The 17482-nt window shown below is 40.7% G+C and overlaps 1 protein-coding gene across 1 annotated transcript; it reads right to left on the bottom strand.

Annotated features, from left to right (window-relative positions):
- Positions 1-102: 102 nt before the first annotated feature.
- RRH (retinal pigment epithelium-derived rhodopsin homolog) lies at positions 103-16135 on the bottom strand. The gene is made up of 7 exons (XM_053257044.1): positions 15952-16135; positions 10780-10970; positions 7609-7708; positions 5438-5591; positions 3439-3607; positions 2150-2328; positions 103-1402 (listed from the first exon to the last, which is right to left on the bottom strand). The coding sequence occupies exons 1-7, from the start codon at positions 16055-16057 to the stop codon at positions 1300-1302; spliced, it is 1002 nt and encodes a 333-aa protein (XP_053113019.1). The 5' UTR covers positions 16058-16135; the 3' UTR covers positions 103-1299.
- Between the last annotated feature and the right edge of the window lie 1347 nt (positions 16136-17482).

Raw genomic sequence — 17482 nt, 5'->3', positions numbered from 1 at the left:
TCTGCAGTTACTTAACCTTCAAATGTATTCTGCTAAGGATCAGTTGAAGCAGCTTGCTCTTTATTGTGTCAAAGGAATATATTACCTTTAAATTACATCCATTTTGAAGCAGGACTCCTTTAACAGCAACTTAAACAGTGAAATAAGAAATTCTTCACAAGTGTGGCGTGCAGCTGTGACAGCCAATGTGACTAAAACACTTTTTATCTTTGAAAAATCTGTTCCACAGTTTGAACCACCACACAGTACAATGTATACACCTGCATTTAGCAGCAAAAATTTATGATCAGCAGTATCATAGCCTGGATCTAGAAATGCTTTTGTATTATTTGCACAAGCATTATTTTACATATTTTAAAATATTTTAAAGCAACAGCTGAAAAAAATTAGCTATATACATATACAAATGAGAGCACATGAAACTTAGAAGTACTGATAAACATTTAATGAAATACAGTATTTTGATAATTAGTAGCAGATGGCTCCAATCATCAACTGAGTACAATGACCTTGAAAAGTGGCTTGCTATTGGTTGGAGAGACTGTTTATCCTTTGTTCTTCTTTAAAAACAATCAGATATTTGCCTTTTAGCACAGTTTAGCTATCAGAGGTAATTATGGCTTTTCAGAGTAGTGTTTTCAGTTGAGTTAATATGTTCAGTAACTACCTTTGACGCAACCAAGAACTGGAAACAAAAAGGTATACTGAATGGTTGAGTGTGTGTTAAGAGATAAAGAACATGAACATACAAAGTTATGAACATAAAATCTTATTTGTTACTGTATTACAGATTACAGTCTTACTTTAGTTTCCTCTCACCCTTAGTCCTGACTCCTTCATCAGGTACACAATCTATTGTTTACTAATGGCTGTTGAAAAGGACACAACTGAAGTCTTCATTTTGTTATAATATTAAATACTAATGGCACAGTCCTATGAACCATTGTGCCTGCACAGGAAAACATAGGACTGGGCACAAAGGTCTCTTTGCTGGTAGAGTTCCACAGCAGATGGCATGGCACCAGCAGCCAGTACATATAGGCTGGGCCAGCAAGGCATCACACAAGGCCAGGGAGAAGGCACTTCAAGGCCAGGGAGGGCACACAAGGCCAGGGGGAGGACACTACAGCTACTACAGCCCATGACTATGTAGTAAATTGATATGGCAGCAGGAAAAGTCATTCCCGGACAAGACACGATACATAACTGTTTCTGAAACAGACTGGGCTTTTCTTTCCAGGGACTCCACACGTTACTACAAGTAAACAAACAAAACAACAGTGCTTCCCAGCAGCCCTCTTAGGCAATGGTACTCTGAGAGACACTCATTGGCAAGACATTGTTGATGGTTATCTCCTGTCGAGTCTGACACCGGACCATTGCAAAGATGGCCCTTCGAAACCTGTAGCAAGAAGTAGTAATATAAGTGTCAGGTATTGTAAGATCATGACAAATTTACACTTTCCAAAGCTAGCCTGCAGCAACTGGTTGTTTGTTTTGTTTTTTAAACCCTGCATTTCTCCTTCACATGATGATCTCATCTGCTGTTCCATGGACAAAAATGACCAATTATGACCATTTTGGTAAAAGCAGATACAAAAAGAAAACAACCAAATTCATACACTATTTTTGTCTATTTATCTTTCCTCAAAATGGGTCTCTCAAGATGGTTTCTGATGGGATAAATCCATCTCAAGGTGGATTTATCATGTTTAGGAACATAGGAACATAGGAATCTGCCATATACTTAGTCAGACCATTGGTCTATCTAGCTCAGTATTCTTTTCACAGACTGGCAGTGGCTTCTCCAAGGTTGCAGGCAGGAATCTCTCTCAGCCCTATCTTGGAGAAGCCAGGGAGGGAACTTGGAACCATCTACATGCAAGCTTCCCAGAGCGGCTCCATCCCCTGAGGGGAATATCTTGCAGTGCTCACACATCAAGTCTCCCATTCATATGCAACCACGGCAGACCCTGCTTAGCTATGGGGACAAGTCATGCTTGCTACCACAAGACCAGCTCTCATCTCCAGAGGAGTTTGTTTTGGAACTCAATGAAAGCCATTCTCTCACTACAAAATAATGAAGCACACATTGCAGTAAAGATGAAGGATGTCCTACCCTCCCACTTCTGCAATAAGGCCCACTTACTTTTTGTTTGCAATGACATAAATACAGGGATTATAGAATGTAGACGACTTGGCAAACAGGGGTGCAATGATCGCCATGGCTGGAGAAATGGTCTTTGGGTCTCCAAAGGAAGCCCATAAACACACAATAGAATATGGGGACCAAGCCAGCAGAAACATTAAAATCATGACAACAGACATCTGTAAAATAAGAGAAAATTAGTTTGTTATAACCTCATGTATTTACATAGGAATATAGGAAGCTGCCATATGCTAAGTCAGACCCTTGGTCCATCTAAAAGAATGCCGGAGCTGTTGCACAAGAAGAGAGCTCTTGCACCAATACATACAATTCTGCAATTGTGCTTAGATGGCACACCTCTATGGCCACTGGAAATCATGCTCATAGTGACGCTCAAAATTGCAAAATGTTACATATTTGCGCAAGAGCACTCTTGCGCAACAGACCAAGTGAGACACCCTCAGCAGCACGGGTGGTATAGAACCACCCACAGTATGCTGTGTGTCGTCAACCACTAAATTCAAATATTTGTCTATTTAACAACATTTTGAATATAGTCACACTAACTAGAATACTAACAAAATCCAATAGGCATCAAAGCAGATTCTCAAAGTCTAATTTACTAGTTAATGACTTTGTGGTTAAGATATAGATAGTTAAAAATAAATCCATTCATTTTTATTTACTTACTTTCCTCAGGATGCCCAGGATAGTAACATTGGCTAACATCCTGACTACATTCCTCAATATCAGGAGTTGCTAGGAATACTAAATTTGAATAGAGCTTCCTTTAGTAAATTTGGGCAGGATGTCAACCATTGTATTCTATCCAGGATCTTTTATGTTTTGTTGTTTAGAAGTTTGTCCCAGGGGGAATCCTGTAGAGAGTGTTGGGGGTGGAGTCAGAAAGGAAAAAGGAGGGGAAGGGGAAGGAGAAAATGGAGCCATTTCTGAATAAACTCTTAGTTAAATCTATATAAGATTACCAGGTATTTGTGAGGGAAGCAGCTATAACTATGAAAACCCTAGCATCTCAAAATTTTGGCACCTATCTTTTTATTTATATATAAATCAACATTTTTCAAGAACACACACAGGAGAGGTGTTTTGTAAAAAGAATACATACATAGAGATCATGCTGTTTTGAGACAGAACACAACCACAGGAAATGAAGATTATCAGTTAGGTTAAGCATCAAGATATAAGCATGTACATACATTGAACCAATATACCGGCTCATGCAAAAGGTTTTTCTGAAGAGAGAAAAATAACTGTCAAAATTCCCATACCTTTGTTACATCTACTTGATCAGACCAATCTATGTCGATGCTTTCTAGATAACTGCTGCTGGTATATTGCTTCATGGCTCGTGAAACATTGTAGTAACAATAAAACATGACCGATAATGGAATCAGAAAATTAACAGCAACAACGGACATTGTGTAAGAAACAAAGGATCTGAAAGTTTAAAAAAACAGAAAAAGATGGCTAGAAAATGTTGCTCATTCAGGTTGTATTGTAAGTTTTGAACCAAGAAAACGTTTTAAGGCATTTTAACAGTGGCTGATATCCAGACTAACGCTGCACTAGTGCAAACATGTTGTACTAGTAGAAGGATGCTGCACTAGATAGTTCTGCTAAGTCTCAAGAACTTGTGTTCCAGACAAGTGTTGTGTAGGTGCAACAAGATGTGCTTTCATATCCCTGTGGTGCACTTTCTGCTGTAAAACCTCTTCCTCAGTCCACATGTGTTGCAGGGAATGACACAATGCTTGCTGTACAAGTGCAACACTTGCAATAGTAGACCAAGAGACTGAGCAACTTGGAGCATCCACACAGCTGCGTGACCTTCTTGCGCATGCACATCTTTGCTGCACTAGTGCCACATTAGTCGGGATGTCAACCAGCATTTTGAATGTGCGATTCCAAATCCCACAACAACTGGCCCACTATCAACATTTGAGTAGGCCCCACATATTTATCCACAGGAGCACAGTGTTTACTCTTGTCGGTATTCAAAGGGTTATTTTATCCTCTCTCATTTAACCTCTACTTCCCACCCATCCACAGTACACGGACCATTTAATATTTTACCCAGCAGCTCCCCTATTAACTGAGCAAAATGATGCCTTTTAAAGTTTTTTCAACCCCTTTTTTCAACTCCTTTTTTCAACCCCTGCTAACTTGGCAAAGAGGCACCTCTTTAATGTGGTGATTCTCTTTATTTAGCAGGGAAAGAGTAACTGGCCATTTCCACCCCCAGCGCAGTACCTCCAGTGACTGTTGCTGGTGTCTCTCTTATGTGTTTTTTTTAAAGATTGTGAGCCCTTTGGGGACAGGCATTCATCTTATTTATTTATTATTTCTCTGTGTAAACCACCCTGAGCCATTTTTGGAAGGGCAGTCTAGAAATCAATCAATCAATCAATCAATCAAATAAATAAAGTAGTGACACTCTTACATTAGCAGGGGGAGAGCAACTGGCCCTATCTAACCCCAGCACAGCATCCCTCCAGGGTGTGGTGCCTGCAACTACCTTATGTTTCTTTTTAGATTGTGAGCCCTTTGGGGACAGGGGGGGCCATCTTATTTATTTACTTTATTTCTGTGTAAACCACTTTGAGAACTTCAGCTGAAAAGCAGGATATAAATGTTAGTCATAATAGTGGCAACAGCATCACAGTGACATCTGCATTTTGGCATCATACTCTCAATCATTTGTCAGGCCATTGACAAAGCAATGTAGGATTCCTAGCCACCACAATATGTATTGGCAGGGCAGGTGGTGGGGGTGTCACTGGTTCCTTCCAAGTGCAACAGAAAGCATGGCCCGGAAATGACCTCCAACCCAGACTATTTGGGATCAGATTAGTTTAAGGTATTTGAAGCAGAAGAGGAGTGGGTGCATTCCCTCCACTGCATGCCTCAAGAATGCATAAAATGGGTGCCCCACAAAGACACCCAATAGCACAGAGGTCTTGTCCTTGTGATTTTTTCTCCTACCCTCCACAATGGTGGGGGGATGACATGAATGGGCCTCTGCATAAGTGGGTGCCACTGTGGAGGAGCACTGAGCTCTTACACTCTTGTAGAGGAAAGCAGAAAACGGGAATCTGTGTGAGCGACTTACCCATCTCTCTGCCCTCCTCTTCCCAACACTTGTAAACCAAGACAGTACTTCACAGAAACAAACATAGTTGCATAAATAGTATAAACATAATTGAATAAATAAATAATAAATAATAATGATATAAGCTAATGAACACAATCCCACATCGCAAAACATACATGTCGTTTTTCCTCCAGTTTACAGTACAGGTGGCTCCAGTTGGATCTGGGGCATAGCTTGCCCAGCCCACAACAGGCATGGAAGCCCAAAAGACTGCATTCATCCAGGCAGCAAGGATTAGGGCTGTATAGTTGTGAGCAGTAAGACGTCTACCTATTGTCAAATAAACAAGATTACCTGAATGTATATTGATCACCCTGACATTCTTTTCTGAAGCAAAACCAATGCTTAAACATCATCTAAAAGCCAAGCTCATGACCAAAATCTTGTAAAAGAAAATGGTTGCGTTAAACCTTACCTTAATCCAGGGGCTTCACGTCTGGGTCTCCAGATGTTGTAATCTACCACTGCAGATGATAGGAGTTGTAGTCCAACAACATCTGAAGAGTCGAGTTTGAAAACCCTTGCTCTAAACCATGGTGAACAGCACTATCAGTAGGCATTCCTATGCCCTAAGTTAAATATTAAAATTGTGCTGTGCTCCCATCGTATAGCTGAAGTAAGGCCACAAGGCCCAGGACACTAACAGTCTGAGAGGGGACCATCAATGTCCTAGGCTACATGGTCCTTCTTCAGCCTATTAGATTCTCTTTTCATCTCCCTGACACACTCTCACATGCCAGCTGAGATTCTCAGCCCACATTCTTGTTGGAGATGGAGTTCCAGTGCACCTTTCCACCTTAGGGGATGGAGCTGCTCTGGGAAGAGAAGAAGGTTCCAAATTCCCTCCCTGGCATCTCCAAGATAGGACTGAGAGAGATTCCTGCCTACAACCTTGGAGAAGCCGTTGTCAGTCTGTGTAGACAATACTGAGCTAGAAGGACCAATGGTCTGACTCAGTATATGGCAGCTTTCTATGTTCCTATGCACCAACTATCCTAATGACCACTAGGGGCATTGGGAGTAGAGGTAGTTAGTGAAGGTCTCCTTACTTGTCGCGGCTTGCCTCTACTCTATGATCCCTGCCTTGACTCCTCAGGTACTTTCAGTAGGGAGTCAATCCTCTTCCTTTCTCATAGAGACAAGATGGAAACTCTCTCTCTCTCTCTCCCTACCTACCTACCTACCTACCTGTTATGTAGCTGATAGGTCTTTCCTATCTCAAATGTACTTCACCAATAAATCTATTTAGTTTAGACTCTACACATCTCCATGTGTGTTCCTTAAATAGCTGCAACAACTAAACACTTCGCTCTGTAACTGGAGTGGTAGCTTCCTTGGTGCTTTGCTAAATAATCACGAACTCCAACAATTCTCCCCTTGCTTCCACCTCTCTGTGTACCTTGAAGGGCTACTGCTGCTATACCCCAGGGTTGTGTGAAGCAGACCTGCTTCAATTCAGGGGCCGCCTCAGTGCTCCAGGGATCCCCCAGTTCTATTTGGGGCTTTCAAAGAGAGGTCTTGCTTCACACATCCCTATTATACCCTATTATACCATGCATATCATGGATTCGGGACACACTTGATTCCTTGTCCTCTCCTCAGACATCCATCTTGCTAAAACATATGACTTTGCTCTCTGTATTGCCACCAGTAGGAAATTCTGCTATATATCCCTTCCAAATATAATGATTTGTTGATACTTTTCAACACAGGAAGTTGCCCAATACTGAATCAGGCCCTTAGCCCATCTAGTTGAGTATTATAGGCCCTGAGTTACAGCACCCCCAGAGTTTCGGACAGGGTCTTTCCCAGCCCTACTTGGAGATGCTGGGGATTGATTCTGACAATTCCGTCTGCTTTATGTGCTTCTGTAGCTCTACCACTGAGCTACTGCCCCTTCCTTAAAACGTGGTATAACAACAAAATTCTGCAACATTGGCTTGCATGACAAGTCCCAGGGTATGCAACCAATATGCAATGCAAGGTGTTATAACACATCTGTACAAGACATGAAACTTTACATGCTAAACCAGAGTATATGGGAAACATAATAGGTTCCTGTGACTTGAAATTACAAACCCATGCAAAATTGTAAAAAAAATTAAGGTTTTAATTCATGGATGATTTTTAAATTGTTAAATTGTTTTACATTTTTGTATATATTTTAACTTGTTTTATACTATTGCTAACCACCCAGAGACGGAAGTTTGGGGCAGTGTACAAATGTAATAAAAATAAAATATCATTACAATACAATACATTTTTTGTGCAATATGGAATACTGTACCTATATGGGGCTTGCAGATTGTCAGGTAACGATCGATTGCTACGACAGTCAGCAAACCGATACTAGCCATTCCAAAAAAGATATTCAAAGCAGCATAGATCTGAAATTTGAGGAGATATATCATTTTTTGTTGTTTTCACAGGTTTAGAATTCTGCTCCTTGCAGTATTACTGCATATTGTACAGTGGTACATATGCTGACTACTATAATGCACTCTACGTGGGATTGCCTTTGTATGTAGTCTGGAAACTACAGATGGTACAGAATGTGGAAGCCCAATTGGTCTCCAGGACAACACAAAGGGTCCACATAAAAAAATGTTTAAAACAACTGCACTGGTTGCCAATATGTTTCCGGGCAAAATACAAAGTTATTATCTATAAAGCCCTTAACGGATTGGACTCAGGCTATTTGAGAGAGCGCCTCTTTTTTCATAATCCCTGCTTCCTGTTACGATCTTCTGGAGAGGTCCGGTTATGGTTGCCACTGGCTCATTTGGTGGCGACCCAGGACCGGACTTTCTCTGTGGCTACCCCAGGGCTTTGGAATGTGCTTCCCGCTGAAATAAGAGCATCTCCTTCTTTGTTTTCAGGAATACCCTCAGGATTCACCTGTTCTTGCAGGCTTTTAATTGGAATTAATTTTAATAATTTTTTTTGCTGATGTTTTTATTGTGTTTCATGGATTTTAATCTGTGACTTTTTGTATAGTTTTGAATTCTGTACACTGGCTAGAGATGTACAGATCAGGCAATATAAAAATATGATAGATAGATAGATAGATAGATAGATAGATAGATAGATAGATAGATAATCCTAGCTGTGTTTCTGAATTCATTTGTTTAATGCACTGTTGACTAACTAGAAATGGCTAAACCAAACCTTATCAGTTTATTTATGAGATGTTATGAAGGAAGTTGCTGCCAAGGTTCCATTTGTATTCATATTCATGAACAAGGCAACAGTAGTTCTTACAGCTTTTGCCATGACAAACAAAGTATTCCCTCACCAGGAGATTCTGAGGTCAGGGACTTTGCCTTTCATCTGCCCTTTCTTTGCCCTCATAATCCAAGCCACTGGCTCTGTCCATTGAGCACTCCCTGCTTGTCCTTCCCTTCCAAACCTTTCACTTAGCCCGAACTCCTTGCCTGGAGTGGATGCAAGGGTGTAGCAAGGTTGGAGTGGGTGCAGGATCAAGAAGTGAAGATGGACCCCTGCCTCCTCTCATTCTTCTTCAGAGAGGCACAAGGGAGAGAACAAAAAGCAAGCTGTTACCCGATCCAGGTTCCCCACCTTCAGGAGCCCAGGGACATCCCACCCTTCTTGTTCAATTGTAGCTGTGCCTCTGAGTGGGTGGTGACTGCACCTCACTTGACCACTCATGTCTGGCCACATGCCCTTGAAACATACTTAACATCTCCCACTGATGCTGGTAGACCTGGCCTCCCAGCTAAGCACCTTTCTGCCTTCCTACAGCAACATCTGCCTCTTTTGATTGTGAGAAATAAGGCAGTGCTGGGGAAAATCTTTTTAGCATTTTTGCTGCTGCAAAAGTGCTACCCTAGGCAGCCATCTAGTGGCAACCTGGTTCTATTTCACATCCATAATATTTCCACCTTCTGGGTGGGCGGCTGATATCTTTTGCAGCCAACGCAAAACCGAGAGTCTTGTGGCACCTTAAAGATGAACATTTAGGAGATTTATTGTAGCACAAGGTTTTGGAAGCTGGAAATCACTTCAGCAGCTATAACTCTTAAAGAGCTTCCTAGACTCCTTGTTCAGGGAGTGCATTGCTACTAAAAAGAAGGTATGTTACAGCAGTGTTTCTCAATGTTTTTGGGGTCATGGACCAGTACATTATTCATGAGCAGTTTCCTAAACCAGCAGTTAGTAAGGGGGTTACCCCCAGGCACCCCCCCAAAAAGCAATTTTGGGCAGCTCTCCAGAGCTCATTTCTGGGCAGCCCTTGCTGCTTGATAATGTTCATTTCGAGGAAGTGAAATGAACATTATCCAGCAGTGAGGGCTGCATGGAAATGAGCTCCGGAAAGCTCCTGGTGGCCCCCACTAGCCCAAAATTGTCTTTTGGGGGGTGATTTTTATTAGTGATGCCTCATGGACCGGTACCCAACGCCTCACAGACCAGTGGTTGAGAAACAATGTGTTACAGTATAGGGATTAGTTTGGATCAGTGTGTATACACCTGTCAGTTGTACTGAATCCCACACACTGACAAAAACCCACTTGGACATGGTTTGGGGGGGGGAGAATACATTGTTTTTCATAACTAGGGAAGACGTGGAAGAGGTATACAAAATTATGCACAGTGTGGAGAAATTGATAGCAAGTTATTTCTGTTCTCCCATAACACTAGAATGTGAGGTTATCCAATGAAAGTGGTTAGCAAGAGATTCAGGACAGACAAAAGGAAGTACATCTTCACACAGCACATATTTAATCCATGGAATTCAGTTTTGGGGATTCAGAGCAGAGGGTTAATTAAGCCCCAAAGCAGAACATGTAGGGTACTTAAACCACCCTTGCTATTGCTTCCCAGTAACTAGTGTTCAGAACCAGGAATGAAGGAAAGGAAGGGAAAAGGAAGGAAACTTTAGGATACAACCCAATATATTTATATACTGCCATTTAAAGATAAAAATTCTACAAGGCAGTGTACAAAAAAACCCACAATAACTATAACATGGACTAAAACACATACCAGCAGAAAAAACAAACAGACATCAGTAAAAGTGGAATATAAAGATCCACAGCTTCCTTGAAACTAGCCAGTGGCGGCCTGCTATTTGCTCCTAACGCTTCCAAAATCTTCTTCAGACTGACTACTTCCTGGTAGCAGTGGCAGAGACACACTTCCCATGTTCCAGCACCAAGGTACATGATGAAGCCCTCGCATACATTATAATAGTTTGCAGAAGTGTATGTAGAAGAATGCAGTTTCTCAGCCACACTACTGCTGTAAGACATGAGGTGTTTTTCAGGACTCCTTCAGTGGAAGGTAAGTCTTGTTATTGTCCATGCTCTCTCCTGAGTATGAACAAATGCAGAAAAACTAAGTAGATGTCACTTGTTTCACTCATTTGTTTCCTGTGCATTGTGGTTTGGGCAGAATTAGCAGAGTATGTTTTGACCCTTCATTTTGAATGTCCCAATACCTGGCAGCCTGTGTAGCCAAATTTCCAGCTTCCATGCAGATCTGAAGCCGCTGACATGGGATAACCAATCCCACTCACTCCAACGTCAGTGAAAGCCAGGTTAATAATAATGGCATTGGTTGCTGTTCGGAGTTCCTTGTATTTAACAAATATGCCTAGTACAACTATGTTACTGAGAAGACTTACAACTCCTGTCAAGAGACAGAAAAGCAAAAATCTAAGCAAGGCAAGTATCAGTACTGGGATATATTTGTTCAGGGGGAAAATCACATTATAAAAGATCAACTCTAATGTGCCTTTGACATCTAATATCATTTATAAAGGCTTTTCTGACATACTAATCTCATCATCACTCAGTATCATTTAACTTTATATCTCTATAACTTTGGGTTAAATCCAATACAACAAACATTATATATTAACTTGACTTCAGTACATTGATGTTAATCCTGTTAAAATATATTACTATATTATATATTTTACAAATACATGGATTTTCCTCCCTTTGCACTTGGAAAAGTTGACATTTCTACAAAAGGGAAAAAAATTACAGAAATTGTCTATGCATGCAGTCATATCATGCAGTATGCCCTGGTGATTTCAGAAATGGATTGCTATACCCTGCAGGGGTTGCCAAACCTGGGTCCCGAGATTTTTTTGAACTACAACTCCCATCATGCCAAGCTACAACACCAAATATAAAACTGTGGATGAGGACAAAGGGAGTTGTAGTCCAACACTGAGACCCAAATTTGGAACCCCAGTTGTACTGTGCAGGGACTTTGAAAAATGTTCAGAACCTGCCACTGATCTGAAGTACAACATTTATTAAAAGACTAATCGATGCCCATCAGAGAACCATACAACACAAATCTTTAAAGTGCGGCATTGGTTACCAATTAGTTTCTGAGCTAAATTCAAAGTGCTTGTCTTCAGTTTTAAAACACCAAATTATCTGGGTTCATTAGTACTACAGGTGAAACTCGGAAAATTAGAATATCGTGCAAAAGTCCATTAATTTCAGTAATGCAAATTAAAAGGTGAAACTGATATATGAGACAGACGCATTACATGCAAAGCGAGTTAAGTCAAGCCTTAATTTGTTATAATTGTGATGATCATGGCGCACAGCTCATGAAAATCCCAAATCCACAATCCCAGAAAATTAGAATATTACATGGAACCAAAAAGACAAGGATTGTCGACTAGAACAATATCGGACCTCTGAAAAGTATACAGTGTACTGTGCTTGACTGGCCAGCAAATTCGCCTGACCTGACCCCATAGAGAATCTATGGGGCATTGCCAAGAGAAGGATGAGAGACATGAGACCAAATAATGCAAAATTGCTGAAGGCCGCTAATGAAGCATCCTGGTCTTCCATAACACCTCATCAGTGCCACAGGCTGATAGCATCCATGCCACGCCGCATTGAGGCAGTAATTGCTGCAAAAGGGGCCCAAACCAAGTACTGAATACATATGCATGCTTATACTTTTCAGAGGTCCGATATTGTTCTATTCTTCAATCCTTGTCTTATTGGTTCCATGTAATATTCTAATTTTCTAGGATTGTGGATTTGGGGTTTTCATGAGCTGTACGCCATGATCATCACAATTATAACAAATTAAGGCTTGAATTATCTCGCTTTGCATGTAATGCGTCTGTCTCATATATCACTTTCACCTTTTAATTTGCATTACTGAAATTAATGGACTTTTGCACGATATTCTAATTTTCCGAGTTTCACCTGTATCTCCTCTCCCTCTCCCTCACACACGTGCCTTAAGATTATCCAGAGGCCATGGTACAGCTGCTTTTACCATCTGAAGTGCAGCAAAAGCCGACCTGGACTTATCTGTGATGGCACTTTTGCTGCAGAGTTCATTGTCCAGGGAGGTCCACCTGGCAAATACATTTTCAACCTTCAGAAAATATATTCAAAAAGCTTTCAACTGCTAAGTTTGAACTGGTTTCCCTTGATTGCTAATCTGTGGTTTGGGTTGTTGGTTTAAAAAAAAGTCAATTTGTTGCAATCAGCAGCCCTATTGGTTAGGAACATAGGAAGCTACCATATACTGAGTCAGACCATTGGTCTATCTAGCTCAGTATTGTCTTCACAGACTGGCAGCAGACATGTAGAAGTTGCTTCTGCATGTATACTTGAACTTGGGACTTTCCCCTGGGCTGCAAATCTCATGACTCTGACTCTAGGAGCAGCTGGAGGTGGGGGGAATCAGCAAAAAAAAAAATTTTTTTTTTTTAAATTATAGCTGGATAAACAGGAGCCATCCAACACGAGACTGAGTTTTCAAATCCATAACATTTAGACTTCGAATCAAAAGGCTTAACTTAAAGACCAAGCCTCATTGATAGTAGCAAAAATCAGTGAAGTATCACAACATATCTCCTAAGTTAATGGTGATGATCTGGAATTTTATTTCATATGCACACTTCAACATTTCAGTGTTTAGAATTTGGATGCAGTTTACACTTACAAGAACCTTCCGTCACAGGAACAATGGAAGCTGCCATATACTGAGTCAGACCATTGGTCTATCTAGCTCAGTTTTGTCTTCACAGACTGGCAGCAGCTTCTCCAACGTTGCAGGCAGGAATCTCTCTCAGCCCTATCTTGGAAAAGCCAGGGAAGGAACTTAAAAACTTCTGCTCTTCCCAGAGCGGCTCCATCCCCTGAGGGGAATATCTTACAGAGCATACACATCTAGTCTTCTATTCCTATGCAACCAGGGCAGACCCTGCTTAGCTAAGAGGACAAGTCATGCTTCCTAACACAAGACCAGATTATTGGGGAAAACCCCACTTACTTTTCATGAGGCCTGAAATCTAAGACTGTAAAATGGAAAACAAATATCATAAAAGGCTGATTAATATTTCACTTGCATACACCTTGATTTTCATTATAATCTGTTCACACTCCCAGCAAGTACCTAAATATGTATGCTCACCCTACACAAAACATCATAACACACCAGAAGGCAGTTCACATTCTTCTTGCTAAGGGCAATTAGACAAAAAATTCTCGACCCTTTTTTGTGTGTTTATTAAGCCAAGCAGCATTTGCAAGATCAAGACAATGATGACTTGAAATGCAGCAAGGCACTCCAGCAGTGAATCTCAAAGGATCATTAACTCCTACATAGTGACGATCTCTTATATGTTGCCGCATTGCCAATGATAGTCAGAGAGCCTTCACTGAGAAAGAAATTACCCATAGACAGAAAAAAAAGATTTGCCATTAGGAAGCCGCCTGCCCTATTCACGCTGGTAAGACAGGCTTAAAGCATTTGTAATCCTATTACCATAGTCGAAAACATCAGAAATAAGAATTCTAGCCCTAGGGGTTATTTACCTGGAATCCATGGGATATGTCCTTCTGGTCCATGGAAAAATAAATATATAAAGTAGCTCACCAAAATCTATAATCAAATACAGTACATCCTTTATTTTACTTGAATGTTAAGTATATAATTTATAAAAGGGGTAGAAGTCCATGAGTAGTTCTTGAGGATCTGGGAGGGTCCGAAGGTGCAAAAAGGATAAGAATATCTACTCTATTCATACGCAGTCAAATAGTGTTTTTTTAAAGACCTTTTTAAAAACTATAAATAGAAAAAAAAAATAATCCAGTATACATTAGTATAGATCAGTGTTTCTCAATGTTTTTGGAGTCATAGACCGGTACATTATTGATGCGCAGGTTCCTGGACCAGCAGTTAGTAAGGGGGTCACCCCCCTCACACCCAACCCCACCTACAGGCACCCCCAAAAAACCGATTTTGGGCAGCTCTCTGGAGCTCATTTCCAGGTAATCCTCGCCGCTGGATAATGTTTATTTCGAGGAAGTTAAATGAACGTTATCCAGCAGCGAGGGCTGCCTGGAAATGAGCTCCAGAGAGCTCCTGGTGGCCCCTCACCAACCCAAAATTGTTTTTTGGGTGGGTGACTTTTATTAGTGACGCCTCACGGACCGACACCGGTCCGTGGACCGGTGGTTGAGAAACACTGGTATAGATCACATACACCTAGATCGTGGAATGTTTGATGATGCAGGACAAGTTGTGGCAAGGAGACAGTAGTTTTGGCTGCTCTGATAATATGTCGAGCTATTTCATGAAACAATACTTCAGTGCAATCTTTGTTCCAAACAAGAGACAAAGATGCTGTGGCACTTCAGAGCCCTCTTGAGCTTTCATAGGCAACCACTACACTGGAGACAAAGGCTCATGTCAATAGCTGTTCCATATGAAACTGCATTTCACAATAAAGCAGTCACACTTTGTATAGCATACATATCCCTGCCGCCACCAGGAATTGGTCCAATGAATGAGGACATTTCAAAAATGGCCCTAAAAAGATAGGTCCTATAATCATTCATCAGTGAAACAGAGCAGAATATAGTTCTGGCGTCTTCCCCTCTTGAAATTCCAACATCACCCATGAGATGCAGGCAAGATTTTTAGAAGGACAATCTAAGCATATACAGAATTTTCTTTTAAAAATATATTCCTAGACTTTAAAACACAAGACTGGAGTCACAACTATGAAAATTGCCACTAACAAAATAGTCTTTAAACAACATGTGTTTGCTGCTCTCTTCTGCAATCATTTCTTGGACCACAAACCTACAGAGCCCCTTAAGATTGGAACAGGCAGAGATCAATGTAAAGGGAATGTAAACAGGGCCCATCATAGAAAAGAGTGCTGATACACGCAGTAATATATATTCCATTTCCAGCATATTGTTTATTCCTGGATATTATATATCTAAGATAAAGGGCTTCCAGAACAATAAATTCCTTTATCAAGGTTGTAATTCTATGCACAGTTACCTGGGAGTAAGCACCACTGAGTATAATTGAACTTACTTCCAAGTAAACACACAGGATTGTGTAGTAGGTCAGGGTTTGTTTTTTTAACACACCAACAAATTAACATCTCTAAAAGTACACATCTAATACCTGTTCCAAGATTATAATTCTACATTTTCAGATATCTGATTCTTCTAAATCTCTTCAATATATTGATACAGCTAACCTTTCCCCTTTTTTTGTGCATGTGTGTGCGTTCTTCTGTAATGAAGACAGCATGTCTCAGTTAAAGTCTGAACTTCTGTTTTGGGGTTTTTTTTAATGTCATCAGTGTTCATACCTGCTGTTATCAAATAAGCTGCAACTATGTTGTGCTCAGTCTGTGAAAAGGCTGAAGGAGGTTCATGTTCACTTTCCGAAGAGTTAGTCGAAGCAGTCAAAAACATCTCACGGAAAAGATGAGGAAATACCCTCCACAGCTATCCTGCAAAAAGGCCATTCAAAACACACAGCAAGCCTTTTCAGGCAAGTTCTTGCCCTGGAAAACGGACTAAGGAAGTTCTTTCCCACTGAAAGGCTCCCCACAGGATTTAGACTAAGGAGCAAAGGAGTTTACATTCCCAGCCTATGAAAGGAAGAGGCTTGTTAGCTCAACAAAGAACAGCACAGTGCATTTTCAACAAGATGCTTATGCTTCATGGCCTTATTACTAAAGAGATTAGTGGTCACATAGTCAACACGCTTCGTACTTCCAACTCTGATTATTTATTTATTTTAACTTTGGCAAGAGGTGATTGGTGTTTAGCTTTGACTGGAATTCTCAACTGCACGTGATAAGCAATGAAGCAAAATTGTAATTTTCTTTTCTTAAGGGTAAAATGCATTTAAGTTTCATATTTTCAATGATATTGCAAATCCACATAGGGAAAGCCCAACTGAAAATATCTTTAAAGCATCTGATTTGTGAAGGGCTGGTATTTAACAGTTTCTATGGCAATTGGCAAATTCTTAAACACTGTTTCAGTAAAATTAACTGTTATAGTAAATTTACATTGCAGCTGTGCCTAAATAGAAAACTATCTTTGGCAGCAATTTCTATGCAGATATAACAGCTCCCATATTCTGCAGTTGCAATAACCATTTGGAGCTAACATAAAAATAATAGGGTTGTGCACAAATCAAGATTCATCCACTGATTCAAAGGGCAGTTTGGGCACCTTTAAAAGTGAGGAGAATAGGTCTGTACCTGCTCCTCTGCCACTTGCTGCAGCTTCCTGCTGAGTAAACATTTACTCAAAAGTAAATCCTGCCAAGTTCAATGGGGATAATTCACAATTCAGTGGGCACAGGGTTGCAGATTTAAATAGTTAACAACCTTTTCTATGACTGCAGGTGCACTTTTCCCAGTGACTACAATGATGCTATGGCCTTGTCAAATTACTGTCATCTTCTGTTTATTGTGCACACACATGCGCCCTCAGCGAAAACAGAGGTGGGAAGTTCCTAAATGCCCAGGTGAGAAACCTCCCTTTGTTTCCCCACAAAAATGCTGCACTAGCTGGTCCTGGGGCAGGACTACAGGCCTCTCCTGGGACAGAGGCGCCCAGGCATGGGGGAGTCCTCAAATCGGAAGACGGTATATTTTTTTATTTAAAGGGAGGACTTGCATGTGTGAACTTCCACACAGCATAAATCATATACAGCCAGTATAGTGGCTAGAGCGTTGTTTGGATGCAGAATACACTCAAGATCAAGTCTCTAGTCAGTTATGAATATGAATGCGACAAATATTTATATACCGCTTTTCAACAAAAGTTTCCAAAGCGGTTTACATAGATATAAATAAGTAAATAAAAATGCTCCCTGTCCCT

This window comes from Hemicordylus capensis, chromosome 5 (genome assembly GCF_027244095.1).
Source record: "Hemicordylus capensis ecotype Gifberg chromosome 5, rHemCap1.1.pri, whole genome shotgun sequence".
In the NCBI taxonomy this organism is placed as follows: domain Eukaryota; kingdom Metazoa; phylum Chordata; class Lepidosauria; order Squamata; family Cordylidae; genus Hemicordylus; species Hemicordylus capensis.
The sequence above is the reverse complement of the archived record's forward strand: the minus strand, read 5'-3'. Positions and strand labels throughout refer to the sequence as shown.

Excerpts from the sequence above, each read along its gene's own strand:
- RRH (XM_053257044.1), bottom strand. The coding sequence starts at position 16,057 with ATGTTTTTGACTGCTTCGACTAACTCTTCGGAAAGTGAACATGAACCT. Across the intron at positions 7,709-10,779 it reads TTGGCTACACAGGCTGCCAG|ATCTATGCTGCTTTGAATAT; the intron begins GTATTGGGACAT and ends CTCAAATTTCAG. Across the intron at positions 5,592-7,608 it reads AATCTGCAAGCCCCATATAG|GTAGACGTCTTACTGCTCAC; the intron begins GTACAGTATTCC and ends ATTTGACAATAG.